Raw genomic sequence first — 16373 nt, 5'->3', positions numbered from 1 at the left:
AGGAACTCTGTAATCTCCTATGACCTGCTGCCGTGACAAAGAAGCGGCAGAGCAATACCAAGAGTCAGCACTCAATGCTGATGGCTCAGATAAATCAAGACACCCACAATTTCAGCCTCTTTTACAATTCCTGGTGGGGGAGCAGGTACACATTTAGTAAAGTAGCTCTGACTGGCAACTATTCTTTGGAGACGAGTTGAACTCTATCTATCAAAGACCAAGCAATCCCACTCTGTGTGTCAGCAGTGGAACTCTGGGGGACGGGCACTGCTAAGACGGGAGCTGCAGGAGCATATAGTTTGTGACAGTTATCCTCAGGGTTATCTAAAAAAATACACAGTGCTCCACAGCAGCTAACAGGTAAAGCTCAGCCAGGGTTTTCTAGCATGGGGACACTGCTGGGCATTCCTTACGACACAGAGCAACATTCAACACAGGAGAATTTAAGGACGCTGGTAGGGCTAATTACTGGAGCAAGTTACAATCAAACATGCTCAAGGGTAGATTTGATTCACTTAGAAGACACTGCTTGGAATTGGGAAGCATTAAAGGGATAACAGGTTGTCAACATGGAAGAATAAAATATTTAAAAAGCAATACATTAAAGAAGGATCTTAACAGCTAAATTTATAGTGGCTTTGTATGATTGATTAGGTTGAAAAATGGTTCCACTGGCTCTTGGACTGGCTGCCCTGTTAGCAGGGCAGTAATAATATCAGCAACAGAGGCCTGCTGAGCTGCTGAACCAACCCAACTGCTCAGCACTGAAAGAGAAACAGGTTTGTAGCAGGGTTTAGCAAAAGAAATCTGTCTAGATTCCTTGACCTCTACACTTGAAGTACTTTGCAGCCATGAAAGTGTGTGTTACCATAAGTTCTGGCCCTGCTTGGGAGTGGTGGTCTCAGCAGGCAGGTCCGTGGTGGGCATGGAGCGGGGCAGCTTGTTCCCTCGGCCGTCACTGCCTGTGCTCTTCCGCTTCTCTGCAAAAGAAATGCACAAGGCTCAGGTAGATTTCTGAGCAGCATTCCTACCATTCCAAATAGATAAAACTAGTTTCACTTTTTAGCTGTATACTGACAAAGCACTTTGAGAACCAAAGGAGGTGTAAGCAGCCTGAGTTTTTATTTCTGAGCATCACAGACATGAGATGAACACTCTGACATGAATTTAAGCCTCTGCTCATTTACGCCTTTGATTGTTATGTTTCCAAACGAACATGCTGAAATTCTGCCCATTGGCTGGGGTAGCAGCTGAGAGATGAAAACAGCTGGTCAGTATTTGAAAGAGTTCACGTAAGAAAATATACCCATGGAGGAGCTTGGAATGATGCACCTCCAGCTCAATCAGTCACCAAGACACAGGTGGCTGTAAAGTTACACCTAGATGAAGGATCTCACTGTAGATTTGCCCTGTTCCATTCCTCTACAAGTCTGTCCCTTGTCTAAGACAATCCTACCAGGTGAGGGCTTGGATCTAACTCCGTAAGCTCTCCCATGCAGGACTGCTGCAGATGGACTCAGTGCCAGAATATGACGTTCCAAAAGAAAGAAATGATCGCAACTGAAACTCAGCTGAGTCAGATTATTGCAGGGTCTTCTGTCCCAAGAATTACTTCCACACAGAACTGTTAAGTTTCCCTCTGTACAGATGGATTTTTGTGCATGTCCAAGCTTGCAAGGCTCCAGGACCCAGGCTCCACGTCAGCCAGGCAAAATCACAGAGGAAGCACTACAAGTTCAGCAAGTCCCTTGCACCTCACCTGTACATTCAGCAAAGGTGAAGAGCAGGCTGAGAGGAAGTGCAAGAGGGATGTTTGCCAAAACAACCTCAATCAGCAAAGCTGTGCATATCTAACAGACTGCCCTGCTTGTTACTATTCCACAGGCTGATCTGGGAGTCTTGGCACCAGTGGAGTATCAGCACTGTGATGGACATCCGCACTCTGCAGCACAACAGGCTAATTGTGCAAGGGTCTGGCATGCTGCAACTCAGCAGGGTCAGGGTGAACCAGAGGGATGGTATCAACTGACAACCACCTCGCTACTTCTAGGAGAGACTACATCCCACAGTCCTTAGGTGGAACACTGCAGGCAAGTCTCCAGACCTGCAGCAGCAGAAGGGAAGTATCACCAGCACCTCCTGTGTGCAGGCTTCTAGAGTTAAAAGAAGGCTTAAATCAGAGTATCCCCATGAGGACACTTGGACTAGACAGTTCTTTCACACTCATGACTCCATTTGAACAATCAGATAGAGCAGAGGAAATACCCTCAAGAGACCATACCTCCAGGGCTGCAGTCCTTCTTCGAATCTTCCTTTTTCTGGTGGGGAAGGGTAAATCTGTAGTCTATACTGTCATGTACCCAGCCTTTCTCAATAAACAAGCCAGGAACCTCATCTGAAAACAGCCAGTACCTGTAAGAAATGTGTGTTAATAGGTATCTGTCCCCTTTTCTGGCTAGTTACACACACATACACACACATTTTTTTTTGCATCAAGGGGAGAAGCTTGTGTGTGCTCAACTCACTAAAAGCTGAATGCATGCATATCTTTATATTAGCACAGCTGAGAAAGAGGAAAAGCTTTGCTTAGAATCCATTCCAAGAGCATTCCTGTGCAACAAACATGAAAAAAAAAAGAAAAAATGCTAACGAGGTTCCTGAGCACCCAATGCCAGCACCTGAACCTCCACTGGTCCTGACCTCCATGGGAAGGCCTCAAAAAGCCGGGCATGTAACCAGCCACTACACTCCATATACACAAACACCTTCCCCTTCTCTCTCCTCCGCAATTCCATGCACCCTCCCTATCAATCCCTTCCTGGGGGATCATATCTGACACAGTGCCTCTCTCAGGGCAGAGATGAAAGCCCACGGTCATTTCCTTTCCCACCTGTTATGATTCCTATCAGTGCCAATTGGGGTCCTGCGCATCACCAGCTTGGCTTTGGCAATTCCATCCTGGAAAGTTTTCTCAGCAGCAGCTTTATGCCTCCGAATTCTTTCTTCCTCTGCTTCTTTCTCCATCCTCACTGTTGGAATCAGCACAGAGTAGCATTAGCTTTCCTTTATTGCATCCAGATATCAATATTGTCTTTTATTTTACTAGACCACGGGAGTAAAAAAAAAATAGTTTTATCAGGGATTTTAGTTAACGTTCTTTACAACCTTACACTCTTCAGTTTACCTTCTGCCCACCATTCTTTAAAAAAAAAAAAAAAAAAAAAATATATATATATAAATAAAAAGAATGAAGAACTCAAGGTGCAAGGACGAACAGGGCTGAAGAAATCCTGGATAAAAACCATCATATCACAGAATCACGGAATGGTTTGGGGTGGAAGAGACCTTAAAGATCATCTTGTTCCAACCCTACTGCCATGGTCAGGGATGCCTTCCACTAGACCAGGTTGCTCCAAGCCTTGTCCAACCTGGCCTTGGACACTTCCAGGGATGGGGCAGCCACAGGTTCTCCGGGCAACCTGTGCCAGGCCAGGCTGGACGGGGCTTGGAGCAACCTGGTCTAGTGGAAGGTGTCCTTGTCCATGAAGGGGGGGTTGGAACGCGATCAACTTTAAGGTCCCTTCCAACCCAAACCATTCTGTGATTCTTGGTCTCCCAGAACAGATACTCCCACATTCCAGCTAAGGTGCAAAAGCCAGGCTTCACGAGGGATGCTTATCCCTCACTTGTTTCAGAAGCGAAATAACAACCTAGATGAGCTACACTGTCTACTTCTGTCTGCCCAGTACCCACATTTACAACCAATAAACCCCCTAAACTGTAATTCTGAAGCGTTCTCTCTTTACATCCACACTCCTCAAACAGCACTACTTAAAGTCTGGTGTTGCAATTCATGATTTAGAGAGGTTTGAGTGGACAGTTTATACAGCTCCATAACTAATTCTTTAAAGCAAGAAACAGTAAACTGAGATTTACTGCCCACATCCTGGTCTGGGAGAAGGGCTGCTGGCAACAACCTGACCATGGGCACAGCAGCAGAGCCAGCAGCAGCAATAGGAACTGCTTTTAGGCAGGAATATCTCCTCTGTACCCAAGAACTAGATGATGTTTGGACATAAGAAATTCTTGGTTGTTTTCTGTACCAAAACAGATACTGTGTTGTCCAACCTCTGTGGGCCTGCCATAGTTAGAAAGGTACTGAACAAAAGACACCCACAGATAGAAAACTAGAAGTAGGTATTCTTTTTTCTTAAATGTACTAATTTTAAGCTGCCGTAGGAACCGCAGCAGCTGAATTATAAATCTCCAGTGAGCAAATCCCTTAAAACCAGAAAATGCTTCTGAAAACAGGCTGTCATTTTTGCCATGAAGTTATTCCACAACACACAGACACTCTACTCACCAGGTAATTTTTCTTACCTCTCATTTGTATTTCTTGTTGCTCCCTCTCTTTCTTGGCTTGGATGGCAAGAAGGCGCCTGCTCTTCACAGCACTGATCATATCATCAGCTTCGATTTCCACCCGGTGCTCTATTTTCATCATCTCGTGCTTTTTCTTTTCATTTCTTCCCATCATATGCTCTTCTTTCCCATTTTCCTTGATCTTGGCCACCATTTCTTTTCGCTTCTGTTTCTCTGCCCTCTTCTTGTCGTTCTCCTCCTTCAGGACAGCCAGGCGCTCTTTCCACAGCTCAGCTGAGGCCTGCTGCTTGGCCTCTACGTGGTCCTGCACCGAGTACGTCATTAGGATCCGGTGACACAGTGCTCCAAGGATCTGCAATTTCTCTTCAGGAGTCAGCTCAAAGAATTCTGATGTCTCCAGTTTCTCCAAAAACTCATCCTGTACCTCATTATCCTCAAAAGCTGCTGAATCCTTACTTTCATCTACATTATCAGAGACCTCACTTTCCTCTTGCACATCTGACTTGCGCAGGCACAGGCGAACCAACTCAGAAGCGGAATGCAGAGTAAGTGGGATTTCAGAAAGTTTCATTCCCAGCTCAGCATAATCCTCAGCAATTTCATCCTGCAGCAGGGTCTGCAAGAGAATGACCAGTACTCTGTTCAAGTACAGGAAGCCTCCCTTTTCTGCACAAAGGGCTTCCATTAGGGACACTGCTGTGATGGGATACTGAGCATCTGGCATCAATAACCCTGAGTAACAGCTCAGGAACTCCACCACCATGGCCACATCCCCAAAAAGTGTGTTAGGAAGTCCCTCTGGAGTATCAACCAGTTTAAAAGTAGGCAATGTCTTCCCTTTCAGATCTTGGTCCTCAAATCTCCTCTGTTTTTCCAGTTTTTCCTTCATCTCCTTCTCCTTCCGCTCCTTGGCTCTTTCCTTCAGTTTCTCCTTCAGCTTTTCCCTTTTCTTCTTCATGTACTCCTTCCGCTGTTCCTCAGTCATGGTGGCCCATCTCTTCCTGTGCTCCAGGAGCTCATAGCGTTTCTGTACCAAGCCCCGCAAATCCTCGGGGAGACGGGCACGGTCCTCACTGGAGAGCAGCCGAGCTGTTTTGGAGATGATGCAGGAAAGAGCACTTTTTTTGTCTTCCCGGTCTTTGTTTTCTTTGTAATAGGCAATGAGATGGAGCGCTGCAGGAGGCAGGTGTTTCTGGGGTTTCCTGGAAGATCCAGGGGTGCCTCCAGAATTCCTGGGAGCCCTGGACACCTTAGTGGTACCTTTAGCCATGTCCAGCAGCGTCATTTGTTTCATTTTCATCTTCGGGGTCTTCAAGCCTTTCCTGGGAGACTTTGCTTTCCCCGATGACTTCTGCCCATTCAGAACCCTTTTGCCTCTTTGCTTTTTGTCCAAGGATTTGTTGTTGCCCTTTCCTAGTCGGTTCCTCTTCGGAATGTGAAAGTTAGAACCAAGTTTAGCAGGTGACACAATTTTCATCACCTCTTCCAGCTCCTCTTTGGGACATTTTGAGTTCTTAGAGTTTTTCACCTTCAGCGGAGAGCCAATTATAGATTTTTCCAAATGCACATGGCACCACAGGGTTGGACTCAGTGGCTGTCCCAGGGAAGGCCCATCCGCTTTGGATTTCTTAGGAAGCTTTCTGTCAGGTGACCGAGAGCTCTTCCTCTTGGTTGAGGGGTTGAGAGCCATATACTAAAATTAAAGAAAGAATGATTTTGTATTACTATTGAAAGGTAAATAAAGGTTATCTAGCTCTCTTTCTATCAATTATTTTTGCCCATGTTTTAATGTTTTTTCTAATGAAATTGCTCATTGCATTAAGGGTAATAGGCTTCTGCAATCATAATCAGAGTCAGAGAATGGCCTGGGTTGAAAGGCACCATAAAGACCATCTTGTTCCAGCCTCTGCCATGGGCAGGGACACCTTTCACTCTAGACCAGGTTGCTCCAAGCCCTGTCCAACCTGGCCTTGGACACTTCCAGAGATGGGGCAGCAACAGCTTCTCTGTGCAACCTGTGCCAGGGCCCCACCACCCTCACAGGGAAGAATTTTTTCTCAATATTCAACTTAAACCTACTCTGTGTGAGCTTGAAGTCATTCCCCCTTGTCCTGAACAAATATTTATCTTCTAGTTTTAGAACAACACTTGACAGAGTCTATGAAAAAATGAGCTTACTAAATGAATAAAACAGTGCTTTCTACACCAAAAGATGTATTTTAAAACCCTGTATCTCACAGTACAGCATTTAGTTGGTTAATATTATATTTGGCTGGTTAGCACAAAAGGCTGGAAGAACCTATTCCTGCTGCGTACGTATTCAATACTAAATTTGTAGTATGTGGCATCACTCAATGCAGCCCTGTACACGAACCAGGCCTCATGAAGTCACATGCATCCAGCTCTTGTGCCCAATACCTGACATTACCACATAAGGACTGTGCCTCTCCCATTTCTGTTACACTAGGAAATCATATCTTTACTTGTAGACAAGCAATGCAAACCACTGGAAAAACTAAAAGGCAGTTGCATCTCAAATTTTCAGAGCAGACCACTGTTTCAGATGCTCAAGCCATGTCACCTCTCAAAAGGTCAACCTTCAAAAGAGTAGGTTTTCCTGTTCTGCTTCCCTCTGGATTTAACAGATATGTGGAAGTGGCACTTGGGGACACAGTTTAGTGGTGGCCTTGGTGGTGCTGGGTAACAGGCTTGATGATCTTTGGGGGCTTTTCCAACCCCAATGATTTTGTGGTTCTAAAACCCAACCAGCACACTGAGGTCTCCGCCAAGACCCAAGGAATGGGTGAGAAAGCAAACCAGGTACTTTTAGGAATTCTTACCTTATGTGGGTCAAGCAAGAAGTCACTGAATTTACTGGGGAGAGAGTATTTCTTCACTAACTCATCCTCCACAACCCATGGGGCATTCTCACACGTGCCAGCACGTAGCGCATTGTGACGGATGAAGTACCTCAGGATCTCCTTGTTGGGAGGACGCTCTGTACGGACTAAGCTATCTGCTGGAACGTTGCTGATGATCTTGGAGATAACAGACACACTGTTAATGATTAACTTCTACCCACATATAAATACAGATCATATGGCTAAAAGGAACCAGGATCATTGTACTTCTTCATGTCCAAAAACTCTAAGCTCATTCAAAGCTCTCTTGGAAAGACCCAAACCGAACAGAACTTGCAGAACTGAGACACACAGAGATTGGTAGGAGAATCAGACAGTCAAAACAGTAAAAACCATGGGTGTATCATGCAGATTTTTTGCCAAAACCCACTGTTTTATCTCTGACCTTCCTCCAGCTTGTGCTTGCTACTGACTTTAAAGCTTTCACGTATTTGTGCTTGATTTTTTTCCTGAGACCAGAGGAGCAGCTCTGCACATGGTACTCACTGAGGTCAGCACTGCCTCACGTGTCAAATTAGCGAAGAGCAGACAAAAAGTATAGAGCAGTGCTGCAGCTACCCAGAGCTTCCCAAAGCACTGCCACCTCCAACTCAGAGCAGCTTGGTTAGGACAAGAGCAACAACTGCCACTCATGATTTCACTGGTCTCATTAACTGCATGACCAGAGGCGAGGCACTTAACAGCAACCACACTAAAGATCTGTGACTCAGTGTGTATGGTACCAAGTGTTTCCATGCACAAAACCTAATTACAGATAGAAACAGCCAGGCTGCTCAGCCTCAGACAACTATCCCACATCCAGCACCATGACGCCAGCAAGCAAGTACTACATTGTGCTGTATAATCACCAACAGTGATTAATTAAACTTCCATATTCATGTTGTAAGAGAAAGAACTCAAGCAGACAACTTACCTTATCTTCATTTTTCAGTTTGACATCATATTTGTGTGGCAGGAATTTAGGTGGAACCCACTTCCTTTCTTCCTTCTTCAATGAAGCGGGAAGCTTCCGAGGAGACCTACGTGCTCGATCATCTGAAAAAGGAAGGCAAGACACTGTCTTATTGCTACAGTAAAAAAAAAAAAAAAAAAAAAAGTTCAAAAATCCAGACCACCACTGGACTGGGCATCCTACTTCTCGCTATCTGCACAGTGTTTGGTTGAACTAGAACATTAGGAAAATAACCCAAACTGGGTTTTAGAAATAGCTGGAAGATACAGGCTGAAATGGAGGCCCTGACCAGCTCTGAACTAAGGAGGTAACACCTGTCTTCAGGGAGTACAAAGGACCATCTTCATTTAAACTCATCTCTCTGCAGACAGTAAGCTGCAACCACCTGTGCAAAGGTAGAAAATATCTGTAAGATTTATGAAGGGGAGACAGGTTCCATAAACCAACCAGTAAACCTGGTTAGGGAACTCCTGCCAACAGCCCAGGCTGCCTCTGCCATGCCTTCTTTGAAATAATTCCATGTCAGGAATCACTGACTCAATTTTGTCTTAAGAAGAAAGCAATCTCCAAATGTTTTACGTTTGTGGCTACCATAGAATCATGGAATAGTTTGAGTTGGAAGGGACCTTAAAGCTCATCTCACTCCACCCCCCTTCACTAGACCAGAGACACCTTCCACTAGACCAGTGCACTCCAAGCCCTGTCCAACCTGGCCTTAACACTTCCAGGGATGGGGCAGCCACAGCTTCTCTGGGCAACCTGTGCCAGAGCCTCACCACTCTCCAAGGGAAGAATTTCTTCCTAGGATTCAAAGAAAACAATACAGCGAGGATGAGGGATAAGAGTAATTATCTACTAAATATACAGAGAATACAAGTAGATGTTTTTAGCAGGGAGATGTTTTTAGCAGGGGGGGTGTCCCAGGTGCAGGAGAGCCAGCCGGACTCACGACACGAACACCGATACGATTTGAGCATCGTGCTCCAGTTTTATTGTTTACCTTCACCAAGTTATACTTTGCAAAATTCACGCCTCTTTCCCATGAGGAAGCCTCTAAGCAGCGGGGGAGCTGACCAGTGTATACCTTTTCCCAAGGCTGTTCAAGGCTGCTGGCTAGCAGGTGCCTTGCAAGCCTATCTTCAGCCTGAGGCCCCGTCAGGGGTACTTCTGCAACAGCCCTGGGATGCCCAAGCTCTCCTGGGGTATCCTATGCCCCCGCTCAACAAGGAATTCCTCTACAGATGTTAAACCTAAATAAAACTTAAATATATAGATCTCAGCATCACATAATAGAGCACTGAAGCTTCAGCACCATTACAGCTAACATGGTATAAACCCAAGACCTCTTCTTTTGTGATTTACTTTCTAGATTCCACAAATAGGGATGACTATATGGAATTCCATCAAACACCACGTGGATATTTGGGTGAGGAAGAAGAAATTACTATCCATTCCATCCTAAAGTTAATTTTAAAAAGCCAACTCAATTTGTTGGTGCCTTGTATTGTAATAAAACATACGTTTATCCCTGGAAGCGTTCAAAGCCAGGCGAATGGAGCTCCTAGGAAAATGGTCTACTGAAAGGTGTCCCTGTCCATGGCAGGGGGTTGGAATGAGAGGGTCTTTAAGGCCCCTTCCAACACAGTTGATTCTGTGTTTCTAAAGCATCTATATTGTGTTGTCTCCTGAATTGACTTTATTTCAGATTTTCCAGAGCAGTACTGGTTTCAAGTCCAGCTCAAGCTACAGAACCTGCCTTCAGTTCACCATCAATTTTCAGGACAATCTAGCCTTTCCTCTTGCTCCTGCAGATTATCCAGAGTTCATTCCCTAAGCAACTAAAAATATAAAGTCACTTCGGACTGCACAAATGATGCAACAGAGCTGGTATAAAGCCTTTTTTTCAGCTTCTGAAGGAGAGTAGACTCCTAAGCAGAGAGACTGAAACCATCTTTCTCTGCCCCATTTCTCCTCCAACAAAACCAGCAAGTTTGACACAAGTATTAACAGAACTGCCAAGGTTTGCTCTGCCCCCTCGTGTGCACACAGGCACACACAGCTCTTACATCATGGTTATACAGAGCTTGTTACTGCTTTCAGTTACTCACTCTAGTGTAGTGACTTCAACCCACATCACGTGGCCACGTGTGAACATTATTAGAGAGAAAAAGTCCAGGTCAGTGTGGCTGGGAACCCCCAGCCTCTGTGGATGCAAGCCAGCAAGCCAGCATTTCCTACTTCTGTAGTCTGCTGTGTAACTGTAAGAAATGCTATGTAACTATATTAGCGCACTCTGGAATAATTAGTTTCAGTGATGTTACTGTGAGCCTATGTTCTCTTATAACCCAGAATATAAAAGCATTAGCAATAAAATATAGTTTTAGTAACAGCATATGTATAAGTAGAAGAGTTAAAAGAATGAGTGTTTACTGCTTAGGTTATGACTCTGCCAGCATCTTGAGCTGGAAAATGTTGAGGTTCATCTTTTCCAGAAAGAGCAGAACAGTCCCAGCTTACAGAGCTGACTACACACAGGCCAGAACCAACTGAGTCAGAGACTGAAACAGGAGCAGGAACTCTCATTCCCGCAGTACCCAATCATGGAGTGCTGCACTGGCAATGCCCACAGCTGCTGGAATACTGCACACCAATGCACAAAGGATCGTGGTAAATCTTTTTCAAACACCCAGATATAAAACTGCTGCTGTAAATTTGGTCACTGAGCATTTTTAAGTAAAAGGTACTTCCCATGCCTCTTATGTGGCATCTTGAGATCACCACCACTCAATAAAAAATACATGTATAAATAAATAAAGCATCATTAGCCCCTCTCCAAGCACAACCGCTGCTTCAAATGATGTGTATAAGGCCAGATTGTTTCTGAAACACCTTTCTTTTGCTTCCTGATTATACAGAGCACTGCAATGAAATCAGAACAGCTCATAACTTTTCCCAGTACCCATCAGAAAGAGCTGAATTATTAAGCTCAGTACTAGACCTTATTAGAACCTCTTTTCTACTCCTGACTTTGCTATTTGCTTGCTGGGCTATTTTCCAAGTTTCCTCTTCCCCACATCAGAGGAGATTACACACACTTTCCCATATGCTGGAGTCACTATTTACAAATCCCAACAGTTTATTCATTTATGAGACTTTAAAATAAAGCTCTCCAGGTTAGAACTATATCGTGGGATTGGGGTTGGTTTGTTTGAAAACACTTTTTGTAACCTGTTTTAAAGAATCTTATAATTCCATTTTAAGAAGTTGCACAGGACAAGCTTATAGTGTTTGCTTGGTGTTTTTTTTTTTTTCTTTCAACAACATCTTCTCAGAGTCAAGAAAAGCCTTGGACACCACTACTTAGCTCTGCAGCAAGGAGGAACATGTGAAAGGGGAACAAGGTTTCAAATGATGCTTTATTTTGAACTCTTACCAAAAAAAAATATTTTGTCTTGCCATATGAAAACTGGAAAGAGAATAAACTAAAAATGAAAATAACCCTCTTATTTTTTGTAACTACTGGGGACAAAGAGAATTAGAGCTTGTCTCTGACTCCAAAAAACACACTTTAGAACTAGGGAGGCTTCCTCTGAGGATGAACATTGCAGCAGAACTTTGTAATTCTGAATGAACCTTTGCTGTTCCCCTCATTTTTTTTAAAATACACTTGTTATACTTTAGAAGTTTACACATTTCATGCACTGCTTTTGGTATTACAGCTTAGAATGACAGCACATTTTCTGCTTTAGAACAGGCAAGAACAGCTGAAAGCCAACAGCAGTGATGCCCCAAAAATTCACCACTAACAAGGACAACTTCTGGATTTTTACCACACAAGACTGTTTAAACATTCACAGCCCAGCCCCAACATGCACATAAACTCCAATACTCACTGCCAGGTGCTACCTACTGCCAAGCTGCTCACTACTTACTCATACTGTCCCTCCTGTTATCATCCTCCTTCAGCATAGCTTCCTTCTGGTTGTCCTGGGCTGCCTGGCTGGAGTTCTCCTTGTCACTGGACGGAGAATCACAGGCTTCCTCAGACTTCTTTTCCGAGGCCTCTTCGTCAACTTTCTCCAGGGGATGTATTTTCACAACTTTTACAGGCAACATTTTCTCCTTACCAACCTGCATGGAAATATTGGTGAAGACTGAACCTGAACAAGACAGGTGAGCTAATGGGCTTAAGAGAAAAATATGAGCTAAGATGACCTCAAAGCAAAACTCCCAACCCACAGGGTTTTCCAATGCTGCTTTCTCAGCCTAAGGACACAGTATGTGCACAAGGTGCAAGTGTGTTTCACAGCAACCCCAGTTTAGAGACTATGCCCTAAACACTGCTCACACACAACACTAAAAAAAAAAAAAAAGTTTGAGTTTTCATCAACATTCCCAGTTTTGGAGGGAATTTTCAAATCAGAGCCTTCTTAGAGATTTTTAGGCTTTGACTTCAAGCTCCATTTGTTTCAGACTACTGCTCCTTCTGGCTATGTGTCAGGTGAAAAGATTATGACAGATAATTTTTAATTTCTTTGAATCTAATTATGTATTTATATATACACAGACCATCACATATTTAAGCAGCATAACAATTTTATCTATTTCCCATGCACACAGTCATTTTTCTCTTGGTAATATTCCAGGATCCTGGAATGGCTTGAGTTGGAGAGTCCTTAAAAGATAATCCAGTTCCAAATCCCTGCCATGGACAGGGACACCTTCCACTAGAAGTATGGCTTACAGAACCATTTTCCATCCAAAAGCAGGTGCTATCATTGGGGTTCTATAGAGAATAAATTTTCACACCCTTCTAATAACTTGAGTGGTCAACATATTCTTCCCATCTCCTCCCTTTAGCTATCTGGAATTAGCCCTGTGCAGAAGCATGGGATAAAATAGAAAACATATTCTTACCTCAAAGTCACACTCTTCTCCCACTGCAAATTTGGTCATGATCTCCAACCAAGCTGCATCCACCAACTTTTCCAATGACACAGTGTTGTGGTGGACTATTTCCAGGACCAGTTTCTCATACCAGATAGGGAACTCCTCCTTTAAGCTGAGCAAGCACAGAAATTTTCATTATTCAGGGAATAAAAGCCCAAATGCAAAGTAGCCTCCCATTTCCCAGTTCCAGGAATTCCTGTTAACAGCCAGAACAATGTTTGAGGCAGATGCCCCATTAGCATGGAAACATCCAAGGGCTTTTTGCTGCCCTCCCTTCCCCCAGCACTCCCCCAGGTGTTAGCTGGCATGAAAATCCCAATTGTCCTGGTCCTTCCCAGAAGGAATACTGTAAACACTCAGGAAGAGCAGCACTGAGTGTGAACCCTTTCATGATGGTTATTACTGCTTCTCTGTTAGATATTAAATATAGATCAAGATGATGCAATTATCCTGAGGCTTGTTCCTTCAAAATGTTTGTTTACAATAACACCATGATTCTGATGAAGATTAAGCATTTCCTTCTTTCCCCAACAAGACTGCCAGCACAGTAAAGACAGGGGCAGGTTTACACAATTGAATTATCTCGCCAGAGAAAAATATCATATGTGTTTCACGACATCATGATCTTCAAACTTTTTTCATTCCAAGAAGAGAAAGGACTGTGACGGAATTACTTCCCTTCTTTCCCTTCTAAAAGCTGACGTCAGGTAGCTGACAGGGGTACTAAGAAATATGTTGCATAAAGCCTCCTGGCTAAAAAGCGAAGTCCGTTTCAAGTTACCGTAAGGAGGAACAAAATACTCCATTTTTCCAAAGCACTTTCAGTTTCCCAGATTCCTGGATCCGTGGCTGAGAACCCTCAGCTACATGTGCTGTGTTACAACTGCCATAAGCAAATGTATTCCTTCAGCAACCTGTCTAAATGAACTTTTTTATCCAGCTTAGTGTCAGGTACTAAAGCAGACAAACTGCCTGGGAAGCTTTTCATCCTCTTTCAAAGAGACAAGACCAAAATCTCATTGCACAGAATCTTTCCCTGCTCTCCCCCCGCCCGCCCCCCAGTTCAGAGAGACTATAGCTAAATTTGTTATTGAGCAATCTCCCATTTCTATTTCTTTGACATTTCTTAAGGTTTCCAGAAGTGGTCAATCAATCCAACATGGATAACCAAAAGAAAGTAGCACTAGACCACTGGGTTTTGACTCAGGATTGTAAGTTTATGGAGCTGGCTCTGCACTGCCCTCTCAAACAAGAACACCGGGGAGCAAAGCCTGAAGGCAGTAGTGTGTCACCCCTCAAAGAAATTAGGACTATTAGCAAATGGGTTTCATATTTGTTGACTTTAAGGTCGTGAGTAATCACAAATGATGGTGAATTTCTCCTTAGGAGAAGGCTGTGAACTCTTTACCAATTATCAGAAACGAGAAGAGAAGCAGCAGAAAGTTCCACCTCTTAGATGGTACTCCTGACACTCTCTGCAGTTTAAATCCAGGAGAAAAAAAGTCACAGAAGTCCAAGTCATCAGTTGACAGAATGGAGAAATACGTCACTTGTTTGGCATAATTCCTGCAACTTGGTAATCACACAGTAAATTATATGTGTTGGTTGAGACAAGGACTTGCACTTTTACAGAAAATTCACTTCCATGACAAGGGCCATGCTGGATCTCATCCGAGGATTCCTGTGGGCTAGAGGAGGTGGTCAGGGCCACAGCAGCCCAGAGGAACACAGTCTGCACAGAGCAAGGACTCTTGTTGTTTCAAGTAGAGCAGATTCTCCAAAGTCTCACTATAGCTTTTTTTTATTTAGTGCAATAACTCTAAAGCAGATCTGGAGAAAATAATTACAGGTGTGGACCTGGCTGATCTCAAACACTTCAAAAGACTATTTTTACTCTATTTTTACTTTACATTGTTCAAGATTTGTTATTTTCCCCTCTGAAATATTCCCATTACTCAAGGGGCTTTAAAATATGCCAAGAGCCATATGCTGAACTATTTTGGTTCAAGTAATACCAAGATACAGCACTAAATAAGTAAATTACCCAACTGCATTAGTGATGGCATAAAATTTGGACTCTATTTCAACTCCAGAATCCCCAGATCTCCTTACAGCTCCTTACCTCACCTCACAAACTAGCCACACACATTCCCAAGCGCACTCTTATGCCCAACACCTAAAAACAGGCACAAACCCATGATTCCACTGGTACTTACAGCTCAGCAACCTCCTGCTCCTCCTCCCATGCCTCTTTGTGTGTCAGCTGGCTGCTTCCTGTGCTCTTGCACGTCCAGATCCGTTCGCTGTATCGCTCTAAACGTGCTTCGTACTCTCTGAAAGAGTGGCAGCTCAGGAAAACAGGATTTATGCAGTGGAGAGCACAATCACCATAGCACAAACCAGTAATATTTAATTAAACTCTTATGACTGGAGTGTACAAAGGCTAAGGACAGCTTTAGTACAGTCTGACCCTATGACTACCATGAGGATGCTGCGCTAAATCCAGTGCACCGGTGCTTTCTGAGGCCAAAATGCCTGTCCTGCTCATCCTGGCACAGGAGGTTCCACACCACCAATAGCTCAGCTGCACTGCACAAGGGGAACACAGATGGCTGAAGGTTTCACGGCATTGCTAACTTACTTTTCAGCTTTTCCAGTCTGATACACTGGAAAACAGTACAATCAATGTCACAGGCACATGCACGACATACAGCAGGGATTGCTACTAAATCCCTGACAATAACTGTTGGGGCACTGCTACTACCAATGCCTTATGGTGGTGTTACAAAATCCAGACGCAAATTACCAGGCTACCCATTACCCCCGATCTTTCGAAGAAAAAAACCTAAACCATTTGAAACTGGAACTCCTGGAACGGCCATTTTTCCCTTTGGTTTCCGACAAGAGCAGCCTTCTGCATTCCAACATGAGGATCTCCCTCACCAACTCCATCACCTGTTTCATAGAATTACAGAATCCCAGGATAGCTTGGGTCAGAAGGGACGTTACAAGTCCATCTTGTTCCACACCCCCTGTCATGGGCAGGGACTAGACTAGGTTACTCCAAGCCCTGTCCAACCCGGCCTTGAACACTTCCACAGCTTCTCTAGACAACCTGTACCAGGGGCTCACCCTCTTCACGGCAAACAGCTTCTCCCTAATACCTA

The 16373-nt window shown here is 44.0% G+C and overlaps 1 protein-coding gene across 1 annotated transcript in view; it reads right to left on the bottom strand.

The window, feature by feature from the left end:
• The window catches only part of BAZ1B (bromodomain adjacent to zinc finger domain 1B), a 44205-nt gene that overhangs the window by 21948 nt on the left and 5884 nt on the right, over positions 1 to 16373 (bottom strand). The window contains 9 exon segments of the mRNA XM_039562762.1: positions 869 to 980; positions 2282 to 2412; positions 2891 to 3029; positions 4381 to 6076; positions 7224 to 7421; positions 8218 to 8339; positions 12189 to 12387; positions 13174 to 13318; positions 15423 to 15539. Coding sequence (XP_039418696.1) covers positions 869 to 980; positions 2282 to 2412; positions 2891 to 3029; positions 4381 to 6076; positions 7224 to 7421; positions 8218 to 8339; positions 12189 to 12387; positions 13174 to 13318; positions 15423 to 15539 — 2859 coding nt within the window.

The sequence above is a fragment of the Corvus cornix genome, chromosome 19, assembly GCF_000738735.6.
Source record: "Corvus cornix cornix isolate S_Up_H32 chromosome 19, ASM73873v5, whole genome shotgun sequence".
In the NCBI taxonomy this organism is placed as follows: Eukaryota; Metazoa; Chordata; class Aves; order Passeriformes; family Corvidae; genus Corvus; species Corvus cornix.
The sequence above is the reverse complement of the archived record's forward strand: the minus strand, read 5'-3'. Positions and strand labels throughout refer to the sequence as shown.